At 44.0% G+C, this 12,430-nt stretch overlaps 1 protein-coding gene across 1 annotated transcript in view; it reads left to right on the forward strand.

Moving 5' to 3' along the window:
- Positions 1-2,678, forward strand: part of PDLIM4 (PDZ and LIM domain 4) — a 262,578-nt gene extending 259,900 nt beyond the window's left edge. Inside the window, exon 7 of the mRNA XM_077473273.1 lies at positions 2,063-2,678. Coding sequence (XP_077329399.1) covers positions 2,063-2,267 — 205 coding nt within the window. The 3' untranslated portion in view covers positions 2,268-2,678. The remainder of the gene's footprint in view (positions 1-2,062) is intronic.
- Positions 2,679-12,430: the final 9,752 nt, after the last annotated feature.

Below are 12,430 nucleotides of genomic sequence, written 5' to 3' on the forward strand. Positions count from 1 at the left end.
CACATGATACAAATGTTATAAATTTGAGTTGCAGTTCAGTGAGTAAAATAAATATTTGCAAAAAATGAATTAATACTTGGTGGAGAAACCCTTGTTGGCAAACAGAGGTAAGACATTTCTTGTAGTTGGTTACCAGGGTTGCACACATCTCAGGAGGAATTTTGGTCCACTCTTCTATACAGATCTTCTCTAAATCCTTAAAAGAGAAGAATTTTTTTGTGTTTTTTTTCCAGAATCATACTTACCTAGGTGGATAGGGGACAGATGCAGCATCGGCCCGATGCTGCATCTGTCCCCTGATGCCTCTGCACTGAGAACCGAGCTACAGAACACCGCTGATGGCTCGGTTCTCTCAGCTCACCAGGCAGAGCTCTGCCGCCCCCCCCCCCCCCCCCAATGCTCACTGGAGCGCTGAGCTGTGGAGGGGCGGGGTGCGGCCATCTCAGGCTCTGGCTAGGCCACTCCATGACCTTAATGTGTTTCTTCTTGAGCCACTTCTTTGTTGCTTTGTCATGATATGTTTTGGGTCATTGTCATGCTGGAATGGAATGGGTCATCCATGACTTGTCTTCAGTGTTTTAACTGAGGGAAGAACACTTTCATCCAAGATTTTACAATAAATGGCCCCGTTTATTGGCTCCTCAATGCGGCAAAGCCGGCCTGCACCTTTAGCAGACAAATGGCCCCAAAGCATAATGTTTCTACCGCTGTGCTTGACTGTAGGGATGGTGTTCTTAGGGTCATAGTCAGCATTTTTCTTCCTCCAAGTTAAGTCAAGTCAAGTTAATGGCAAAGAGCTCCATTTTGGTCTCATCTGATAACAGCACTTTCTCCTGATCCTTCTCTAAATTATTTAGATGTTCATTGGCAAACTTAAGATGGGCCTGTACATGTACCTTCTTGAGAAGAGGGTGCTGCAGGGTTTCAAACCATGGTGGCGTATTGTGTTACCAATGGTTTGTTTGGTGACTGTGGTCCAAACTGCCTTAAGATTGATCACAAGCTCCTTCCATATAGCTTTGGGCTGATCCCTCACTTTTCTCATGATCATTCTTACCCCATGAGGCAAAATCTTGCATGGAGCTCCAGACCGAGGGTGATTGATGGTTATTTTGTATTTCTTCCATTTGCAAATAAATAACTCCAACAGTTGTCTCCTCACCAAGCATGTTGCTGATGGTCTTGAAGCTTATTCGAGCCTCGTGCATGTCTAAAATCTTGTCCCTGACGTCCTTTGACAGCTTTCTGGACAGATGTCTTTTATACACATAACAAGTTGTTAGGAGCACCTTCTTAAATTGACATAACTAATCTGTGTGCCACTGGAGCCAGAATTATTGTTGATTGGTAGGGGATCAAATACTTATTTTACTCACTGAACTGCAACTCAGTTTATACCATTTGTATCATGTGTTTTTTATGGATTTGGTTGATATTCTGTATCTATCAATTAAAATACATCTATGATAACAGTCATAGACCCTTAGTTTCTTTGTAAGTGGGCAAACTTACAAAATCTGCAGGAGATGAAATAATTATTTTTTCCCACTGTATATACTTAAATTCTTTGCTTTGGGTATCTTAGTCAGCCCATTAAAATGATTGAGCTCCCATCACACAATGAACATTAATGCGTGAAAAACCTGCATTACAGCACCACAACAATGTGAGCTCAGGCTCATAGAAAAATAATATTTATGATTTGTTTAATAGCTCAGTGTTGGTAAAAAAAAAAGGAGCTAAATAGACAGTTCACAATTATGATATGCAAAACCTCCATGGTCAAACAGCACTTTTATTCATTTACTATTTTATTGGGCAATTCAATGTTGCTATGGTTGGTAGTGTCTGGTTCGTAAACAGAGAACTTAAAACACTGTGTCATGGTGTAGGGTAGAACTAGTGTCGGTAATACTGATATGAAGGGTCTGGGGGTAGAGGAGGTGATGACACATAAAAGCATGCTTACACTTCTGTATCAATAAGGCACTACTTAACTAAAGGCTTTTTTATCTGGCATGAGTGGTGTATTAATAAGTGATTTATCTTTCTTCTCTTTCAGTGGTACAATAGTCAAGGCTCGTGACAAGCTCTACCATCCAGAATGTTTCATGTGTGACGACTGTGGGCTGAACCTGAAGCAAAGGGGATATTTCTTTATTGAAGAGCAGCTGTACTGTGAGACTCACGCCAAGGAGAGAGTGAAGCCTCCTGAGGGATACGATGTTGTGGCCGTGTATCCTAATGCCAAAGTTGAACTTTACTAACCAATAAAGAGCTTATGTTTTGAAGAAGCACATCACTTCCTACTAAGCAATATTGTACGAGGCCTACCTGCAAGAAACACGTTAAAATGGCTCACATTTCCAAGACAAGATATCTCCATTCCTAAAATTCTTTTCATGAAATCATTACACAAAGACAAAAAAAATAGCTTCAAAATATTTTACTTCCTGAATGAATTATGCTAAGCAAAGTACCCATAGATAGCATTTTGGAATGATTTATAACACTTAAGCATTAACTATCCATATGTTTGCATTGCTGTTGTGCTTAATACTGCAGTCTACATGTGTGCAATCTACTTTTTTTATGTTTTGGCACCAGCAGAAATCTTCTGTAAATACTAAATAATATGTCACTTCTGCTCTAATAAAATATATATTGTTTTTAGAATATTAATGTCTTCAGTAATTGAGTTTTTGTTTTATTTTGGGCAGTCTTACTGTACTCCTTTTAGCATGAAGAATTTTACACAGATTTCTTTGATTCATCTTTCTAATACAGGAATAGGCTGTATGGCAGCAGTTATGGGTCGTATTGCAGTTGAATATGTGGTATTGCTGCAGAAATGAGTTGTATGTCAGCTGGAATGGGTGGTATGGTAGCAGGAATGGGCAGTATATTGGCAAAAAAGGGCGGCATGGTCGTTGGAATGGGTGATGTGGCAGCAGTAATGGGTAGTATGATAACAAACATGGGCAGTATGATGGCCTGAAAGGGCAGCAATGTGGCAGGAATAGGCAGTATGGCAGCAGGAATGGAATTTATGGTTGCAGGGAAAGGTGGTGTGGCAGCAGGAATGAGGGGTATATCAGCAAAAAAGGGGTGGTATCACAACAAGAATTGGCAGCATTTCTGGACATCAGTAAAGAAGTATGTAATGTGTCCTGTTCCTGGCTCTCCTTTGAGTATAGATCATGGGTTTGTTCACAGCCATTAACCAGGCCTGAAGTTTCACAAAACAAAAGGCAAGGCAATGGACCCAGTCCTGCTATTGAACTATGGAAAGATAGCATATCAGAGCATCCCTGTTGGCAAATACAGATAATTGAGCTGCAAAGGTAATTTAATTCAGATGGGTGATTTTACTTTTCATATAATTTCCAAGTATAAATTATTCATTTTGGGTGGAGATGGTTTTTAAACCTCATACACATGCTCAGAGGCTGTTTTATCATAACTAGTCTAAAACGGATTCAGAAAGAGCAACTAGTATATACACTATATAACCAAAAGTTTGTGGACAGCTAACCTTTACATCTAAATGAGCTTGTTAGACATCCCATTCAAAACCATGGACATAGATATGGAGTTGCCATCATTGTGTAGCTAGAATTCCCCTGGGAAGGCTTTCCATAAGCTTTTGGAGCATGCTTGTGGGAACCTTTACTCATTCAGCCACGAACATTTGTGAGGTCAAGTACAGATGCTAGATGAGAAGATCTGGCTCACATTCAGGGTTTGTATGGCTATTTCTAAAAGTGTTTAATAGGGTTGAGATCAGGGTTCAGGGTGTAGAAGGGACCAAAGCAAAGAGAAGGGAGCAGGTATTCGACACGGCCAAAAGAGTAGGTAGTACTGCAGTGGCCAGAGAACTGCAACATGGAGTTTTAAGATGCAGGATGCTGGAATGGCAAGTATGCATCTATTTCTTTTAAAGAGAGGGCTTAGCTTAGTACAGTTAACCACTTCAGCCCCGGAGGGATTTGCCCCCTTAATGACCAGTATGAGTATTTTTTGCGAGCACTGCGTCTCTTTAACTGACAATTGCAGGGTCCTGCGACGTTGTACACAAACAACATTTTCCCCACAAATAGAGCTTTCTTTTGGTGGATTTGATCACTACTGCATTATTTTTTGCGCTATAAACAAAAGAAGGCTTACAATTTTGATAAACAAAAACATTTCTTTTCACTTTCTGCTATAATACATATCCCCAAAAAAAAATACAAAAAAATGGATTTATCAGTTTAGGCCGATATATATATTCTTCTACATATTAAATTATTTTAAAAAAATTGCAATAGGCGTATATTGATTGGCTTGCGCAAAAGTTATTGCGCCTACAAATTACGGGATCGATTTAGGGACTTTTATTTATTTTTTATTGTTTTTACTGGTAATGGCAGCGATCTGAGATTTTAAGCGGAACTGTGACATTGCGGCGGACAAATCTGACCCCAAATTACACTTTTTGGGGACCAGTGACATTACTACATTGATCAGTGCTAAAAAAATGCACTGATCAATGTTTAAATTACACTGACAGGGAAGGGGTTAACATTAGGGGGCGATCAAGGGATTACGTTTGTTCCCTCAGCATCTTCTAACTGTAGGGGGGATGGGGTTACTAAAACATGACAAGATCTCTGCTCCTGATCACTGGGAACAGAAGATCCCTGTCATGTCCCTAGGCAGAACGGGGAACTGCCTCATTTACATAGGCAGCTCCCCCTTCTGCATCTCCTCGCCACGATCGCGGGCCGCCAGCGGACATTGAGTGCAGGCACGTCAGTTTGTGCAGGAGAGCCATCCTTTCAACGTATATCGGTGGGAGCCGGTCACATGGTTAAGCACATAGTGACACGGCTTCTTTAATAATGCATAGTATTGTTATGTATAGCATAAAAACACTGCCACACAAGTTCACATGAGGTTTTGTGGAGGATATATGGTTATTTTGCAATGTAATATACCATCTACTGATGGATAGTAATGATGATGGCGAGAGAGATGGGCTGAAATAAACGAAAACATTACCAGAGGTACTTGAGCAGCTCTAACTACATTTTCTTTTTTAAGAGTGTAACCACATGCATAAAAGGTCTAAGCACCCCTTGCAATGGTATAGTTTGTCTCAACCTCTGCACTGTCCAATTTTCTGAGCAACTTGGCCTGCATGTAAATATGCAGAAATAAAGTAATAAGCAATATTATTTTTGCATGCATTAACCTTTTGGTCTTTTAGAATATTCTGTAATTAATTAAATGTATTACAGGCTCACATCTGCACCACAGGTATATTAAGTGTGCAATAAAAAAACAAACAAAGTGCCAGCAGCATTAAAGGCATTTAACAAATGAATAGACATTCATGACCTGTACACTAGCTTGGAAATTCCGATGGAAAAGGTCCGATCAGATTATATTGACGGAAAATCCGATCGTGTGTGGGCTTTATCAGGCTCTTAAATTTTCCGACAAAAAAATCCGATCTATTTCCTATCGCTTGTAGAGAATTCTGATCGGACACATGCTCAGATCAAATTACAAGACCAAAGCTATTGGCTACTATCCTGAATGTAGTCCCGTCATAATGAATGAACGTCACCACGTTCAGAACGATCGGATTTTCCAACAACTTTGTCCGACCGTGTGTATGCAACACCAGTTTCGGACAAAATCCATCGGAAAAAATCTGACGGATTTTGTGGTCGGAATGTCTGACCGTGTGTACAAGCATAACACCTCCAAAGCTCACTAACATTTCTCAACATGGAAAAATAATTATAATCAGACAGACCAATATTCTAAATATTGTTACTAGCCTTATATATGAAACATATATACAAAATAAATATTTCAGATGCAAAAGAATAAAAAATTTAAAACAAGCAGGGCCTTGAAAAGATCATAGATACAGTGCCTTGAAAAAGTATTTATACCCTTGAAATTTTACACATTTTGTCATGTTACAACCAAAAACTTAGATGTATTTTATTGAGATTTTATGTGATAGATCAACACAAAGTGGCACATAATTGTGAAGTGGAAGGAAAATGATGGATGGTTTTCAACATTTTGTACAAATAAATATATGAAAAGTGTGACGTGCATTTGTATTCAGCCCCCCTGAGTCAATACTTTGTAGAACCTCCTTTCGCTGCAATTACAGCTGCAATTACAGCTGCAAGTCTTCTTGGGTATTGCGCTACCAGCTTTGCACATCTAGAGAGTGACATTTTTGGCCATTCTTCTGTGCAAAAAAGCTCAAGCTCTGTCAGATTGGATGGAGAGCGTCTGTGAACAGCAATATTCAAGTCTTGCCACAGATTCTCAATTGCATTTAGGTCTGGACTTTGACTGGGTCATTCAAACACATAAATATGCTTTGATCTAAACCATTCCATTGTAGCTCTGGCTGTATGTTTAGGGTTATTGTCCTGCTGGAAGGTAAACCTCCGCCCCAATCCCAAGTCTTTTGCAGACTCTAAGGCCGCGTACACACGGGCGGACTGTTCGCCCAACCTTGTCCGCTGAACAGTGTTTGGGCGGACAGTCCGCTCGTGTGTGGGCTTTCAGCGGACAGTTTCAGCGGACAGTTGGACGGACAAAGTCTTTCGGAAATTCCGAAAAACTGTCCGCTGAAACTGTGTTTGAGCGAACAGTCCGCCCGTGTGTGGGCCTGTCCGCTGTACTTTCGAAATGAGCGGACTGTTCCCGCTCGGAAAGTCCGCCCATTTCGAGCGCGTGTACAGGTAGGCGGGGCCCGCGAAGGAGACATCGCGGGCTCCGCCGCCTGGAATGGGCTTAAAGGGGAACCCCAACGCCGAAAAAAATCAGCGTGGGGGTTCCCCCCCAAGTCCACACCAGACCCTTGTCCGAGCACGCTACCCGGCCAGCCAGGAAAGGGGGGCGAGCGAGCGCGCCCCCCCCTTCTGAGCCGTACCAGGCCGCGTGCCCTCAACATGGGGGGTGCCTTGGGGAAGGGGGGGCCGCGCGGCCCCCCCACCCCAAAGCACCTTGTCCCCATGTTGATGAGGACAAGGGCGTCTTCCCGACAACCCTGGCCGTTGGTTGTCGGGGTCTGCGGGCGGGGGGCTTATCGGAATCCGGGAGCCCCCTTTAAGAAGGGGGCCCCCGGATACCGGCCCCCCACCCTATGTGAATGAGTATGGGGTACAATGTACCCCTACCCATTCACCTGTGAAATAAAGAACAAAAAAAAACACAACACATGGAAAAAGTATTTTATTGCACAGCTCCGGGGGTCTTCCGTCTTCGGGGGTCTTCTCGCCGGACTCCTCCGCTATGTGTGTGTAGCTCTTTTGCTAGCGGAGGAGTCCGGCTTTCTTCCTCCCCGCCGCCGGCCTCTTCTCCCGACTTCGGGGGTCTTGTCCCCCTCTTCGGTTCTTCTGCCGGGCCACCGCGCCTGGTCCGGTGGCCCGGTCTTCTGTCGCCGTCTTCCGTTCTTCTGTCGCCGCCTTCGGTTCTTCTGCCGGGCCACCGCGCCTTCTTGTAGCTCTTTTACAGGCGGTGGCCCGGTCTTCTGTCGCCGCTGTCGCCGCCGACTTCCGTTCGTGCTCTTCTTCTTGTTCTTCTTGTTCTTCTCCAGGAGATGTTGACACGTCGCTCCCTCCGGCCGGAATGCCAGAGCCGCGCTGTGCGGTCACTTATATAGTGACAATGGGGCGGGGTCACATGGTATATGTCACATGGGTTGGTCACATGGGTTGATGTCACATGGGGACTATGACATCGTAAGGGGGCGGGGTCACCATGTGACCAACCCATGTGACATATACCATGTGACCCCGCCCCATTGTCACTATATAAGTGACAGCGCAGGGCGGCTCTGGCATTCCGGCCGGAGGGAGCGACGTGTCAACATCTCCTGGAGAAGAACAAGAAGAAGAACACGAACGGAAGTCGGCGGCGACAGCGGCGACAGAAGACCGGGCCACCGCCTGTAAAAGAGCTACAAGAAGGCGCGGTGGCCCGGCAGAAGAACCGAAGGCGGCGACAGAAGAACGGAAGACGGCGACAGAAGACCGGGCCACCGGACCAGGCGCGGTGGCCCGGCAGAAGAACCGAAGAGGGGGACAAGACCCCCGAAGTCGGGAGAAGAGGCCGGCGGCGGGGAGGAAGAAAGCCGGACTCCTCCGCTAGCAAAAGAGCTACACACACATAGCGGAGGAGTCCGGCGAGAAGACCCCCGAAGACGGAAGACCCCCGGAGCTGTGCAATAAAATACTTTTTCCATGTGTTGTGTTTTTTTTTGTTCTTTATTTCACAGGTGAATGGGTAGGGGTACATTGTACCCCATACTCATTCACATAGGGTGGGGGGCCGGTATCCGGGGGCCCCCTTCTTAAAGGGGGCTCCCGGATTCCGATAAGCCCCCCGCCCGCAGACCCCGACAACCAACGGCCAGGGTTGTCGGGAAGAGGCCCTTGTCCTCATCAACATGGGGACAAGGTGCTTTGGGGTGGGGGGGCCGCGCAGCCCCCCCTTCCCCAAGGCACCCCCCATGTTGAGGGCACGCGGCCTGGTACGGCTCAGGAGGGGGGGCGCGCTCGCTCGCCCCCCTTTCCTGGCCGGCCGGGTAGCGTGCTCGGACAAGGGTCTGGTGTGGACTTGGGGGGGAACCCCCACGCCGATTTTTTTCGGCGTTGGGGTTGCCCTTTAAGCCCATTCAAGGCGGCGGAGCCCGCGACGTCTCCTTCGCGGGCCCCGCCTACCTGTACACGCGCTCGAAATGGGTGGATTTGCCTCCTCCTTACGTGGGCGAGTCCGTTCATTTCAAAAGTTGAGCGAACTGTTTGCCCAATCTTGTTCGTCAAACAGTCCGCTCGTGTGTGGGCAAGTCCGCTCATGCAAATTTTGAGCGGACTGTTTGCCCAAACTGTTTGACGAACAAGGTTGGGCAAACAGTCCGCGCGTGTGTACGCGGCCTAATAGGTTTTCTTCTAAGATTTCCCTGTATTTGGCTCCATTCATCTTCTCATCAACTCTGACCAACTTCCTTATCCCTGCTGAAGAAAAGCAACCCCGCAACATGATGCTGCCACCACCATGTTTCACGGTGGGGATGGTGTGTTCAGGGTGATGTGCAGTGTTCGTTTTTCCACCACAAATAGCGTTTTGCTTTTAGGCCAAAAAGTTCCATTTGGTTTCATCTAACCAGAGCACCTTCTTCCACATGTTTGCTGTGTCCCCCACATGGCTTCTCGCAAACTGCAAACAGGACTTCTAATGGCTTTCTTATTGTCACTCCTCCATAAAGGCCAGATTTGTGGAGAGCATGACTAAAAGTTGTCCTGTGGACTGATTCTCCCACCTGAGCTGTGGATCTCTGCAGCTCCTCCAGAGTTACCACGGGCCTCTTGACTGTTTCCCTGATTAATGCTCTCCTTGCCCGGCCTGTCAGTTTATGAGGACGGCCATGTCTTGGTAGGTTTGCAGTTGTGCCATACTCTTTCCATTTTAAGATGATGGATTGAACAGTGCTCCATCAGATGTTTGAAGTGTGGGATATTTTTTTTTATAACCTAACCCTGCTTTAAACTTCTCCAGAACTTTATCCCTGACCTCTCTGGAGTGTTCCTTGATCTTCACGATGTTTATTCACTAATGTTCTCCAACAAACCTCTGAGGGCTTCACAGTACAGCTGTATTTATACTGAGATTAAATTACACGCAGGTGGACTCTATTTAGTAATTAGGTGACTTCTGAGGGCAATTGGTTCCACTAGATTTTATTTAGGGGTATTAGAGTAAAGGGGGCTGAATACAAATGCACACCACACTTTTCAGATATTTATTTGTAAACAAAATGTGAAAACCATTCATCATTTTCCTTCCGCTTCACAATTATGTGCCACTTTGTGTTGGTCTATCACATAAAATCCCGATAAAAAACATTTACCTTTTTTGCTGCTGTAACATGACAAAATGTGATATACAGTATACAACATGTACAAATACATAAGTGGTTCATATAGTGAACTTGGTCTTGAGGTATTCACTTTAAGGTCACAGATCACAGAGGACAAGGGGGCATTCTTTACATCTAGAGGACAAAATATTTAATCTCCAAATACAGAAAGGTTTCTTCACAGTAAGAGCTGTGAAAATGTGGAATAGACTCCCTCCGGAGGTGGTTCTGGCCAGCTCAGTAGATTGCTTTTTAAAAAAGGGTTGTATTCTTTCCTAAATGTACATTATATAATATAACTGGGTACTAACATTTATAGGTAAAGTTCGTCCAGGGAAAATCTGATTGCCTCTCGGGGGGATCAGGAAGGAATTTTTTCCTCTGCTGTAGCAAATTGGAGCATGCTTTGCTGGGGTTTTTCACCTTCCTGTGGATCAACTATGGGTGAAGGATTGTGTATATGGCATTGTATGATATTTTTCTGGTTGAACTAGATGGGCTTGTGTCTTTTTTCAATCTGACTAACTATGTAACTATATATATATATATATATATATATATATATATATATATATATATATATATATAATGTAGTTACATAGAAGGTGAGCTTGAAAAAAGTTAGCCCATCTAGTTCAACCAGAAAAAAAAAATATCATACAATGCCATATACACAATCCTTCACCCATAGTTGATCAAGTCCATCAAGTCCAACCTATGTGTGTTATTATATGTCACTATTATATTGTATATCCCTGTATGTTGCAGTTGCTCAGGTGCTTATATAATAGTTTCTTGAAACTATCAATGCCTCTCGTTGAGACCACTGCCCGTGCAAGTGAATTACACATCCTTGCCGCTCTTACAGTAAAGAACCATCTACGTAGTTTAAGGTTAAACCACTTTTCCTCTCATTTTAATGAGTGGCCTTGAGTCTTGTTAATCTCCCTTTTGCAGAAAAGTTTTATCCCTGTTGTCGGGTCACCAGTAGGGATGAGCCGAACACCCCCCGGTTCGGTTCGCACCAGAACTTGCGAACGACCCCCGCGTTCGGTACGAACGTTAGAACCCCATTGAAGTCTATGGGACTCGAACGTTCGAATTGGAAAGTGCTAATTTTAACGGCTAATATGCAAGATAGTGTCCTAAAAAGGGTTTGGGGACCTGCCTCCTGCCTCAGGGGACATGGGTCACTGCAAAAAAAAGTTTTAAAAACTGCCGTTTTGGCGGGAGCACTGATTTTAATGACGATTAAAGTGAAAAAAAAAAAGTGAAATATTCCTTTAAATATGGTGCCTGGGGGGTGTCTATAGTATGCCTGTGAAGTGCCACGTGTTTCCCGTGTTTAGAACAGTCCCTGCACAAAATGACATTAAACGGAAATAACACCATTTAAAACTGCTTGCGGTTTTAATGTTATATCTGGTTCCTGCAATATGGTTGAAAATCATTGAGAAACATGGCATGGGTAGCCCTCCCTGCCCATTACCAGCCTATTTGGGTCTTGTACGCATATTAAGGGGAACCCCGTACCCATATTAAAAAAAGGAAATGCGTGTGGCCCCCAGGCCCTATATACTCAGAACAGCAGTATACAGGCGGTGCAAACAAGACAGGGACTGTGTAGGTTTGTTGTGTTAAGTTGAATCTGTTTGTCATTTTCAACCGGTACATTTTTAAAGTGTAGCTCCAGTCAAAAAAACTATCTTTAAGCTTTTTGGAAAACATAGGGAAGGGTTATCACCCCTGTATAATTTGTTTTGTCGTCCATCTTTTTTCATCTCACTTGCTGCTGTCTCCTTGCGTTTGCAAGTAGGAGATGTTTGTAAGTTGGATGTTTGAAAGTAGGGGCCTGCCCTATATTATAGCGGTATGTACTGGGTACAGAGCACGCAGACAGCACGCACTATCTCCTAACACTACTGACTGCAAGCTCTATTATTAACCACTTGTTAGCCCAATGTTTGCATAAAGTGAAAGATGAAGTTATGCTGAGTAAATAGATATCAAACATGTCACTCTTCAAAATTGCACATGCCCGTGGAATGGCGCCAAACGTCGCTACTTAAAAAATCCCCATAGGCGACGCTTTAATTTTTTTTTTACTGGTTACATGTTTTGAGTTGCAGAGGAGGTCTAGGACTAGAATTATTGCTCTCGCTCTAACATTCTCGGCGATACCTCACATGTGTGGCACATGCGAGCACATGGGGACATGGGCGCTTTAATTTTTATTTTATTTTTTTATTGTTCATTTTACTTTATTTATGTTAGTTTGAAATTTTTTTCCCCAAAAATATATTTTTGATCACTTTTATTCCTATTACAAGAAATGTAAACATCCCTTGTAATAGGAATATGGGGTGACAGGTCCTCTTTACAGTGAAATCTGGGGGGTCAATATGACCCCACATCTCACCTCTAGGCTGGGAAGCCTGAAATAAAAAATAAAAAAAAGATTCTGGCTTTGATCGTACTGGCGAGTTGGTA

The sequence above is a fragment of the Lithobates pipiens genome, unplaced genomic scaffold (assembly GCF_037356315.1).
Source record: "Lithobates pipiens isolate NorthernLeopardFrog02 unplaced genomic scaffold, aLitPip1_a1.2 Scaffold_8, whole genome shotgun sequence".
Taxonomy (NCBI): Eukaryota; Metazoa; Chordata; class Amphibia; order Anura; family Ranidae; genus Lithobates; species Lithobates pipiens.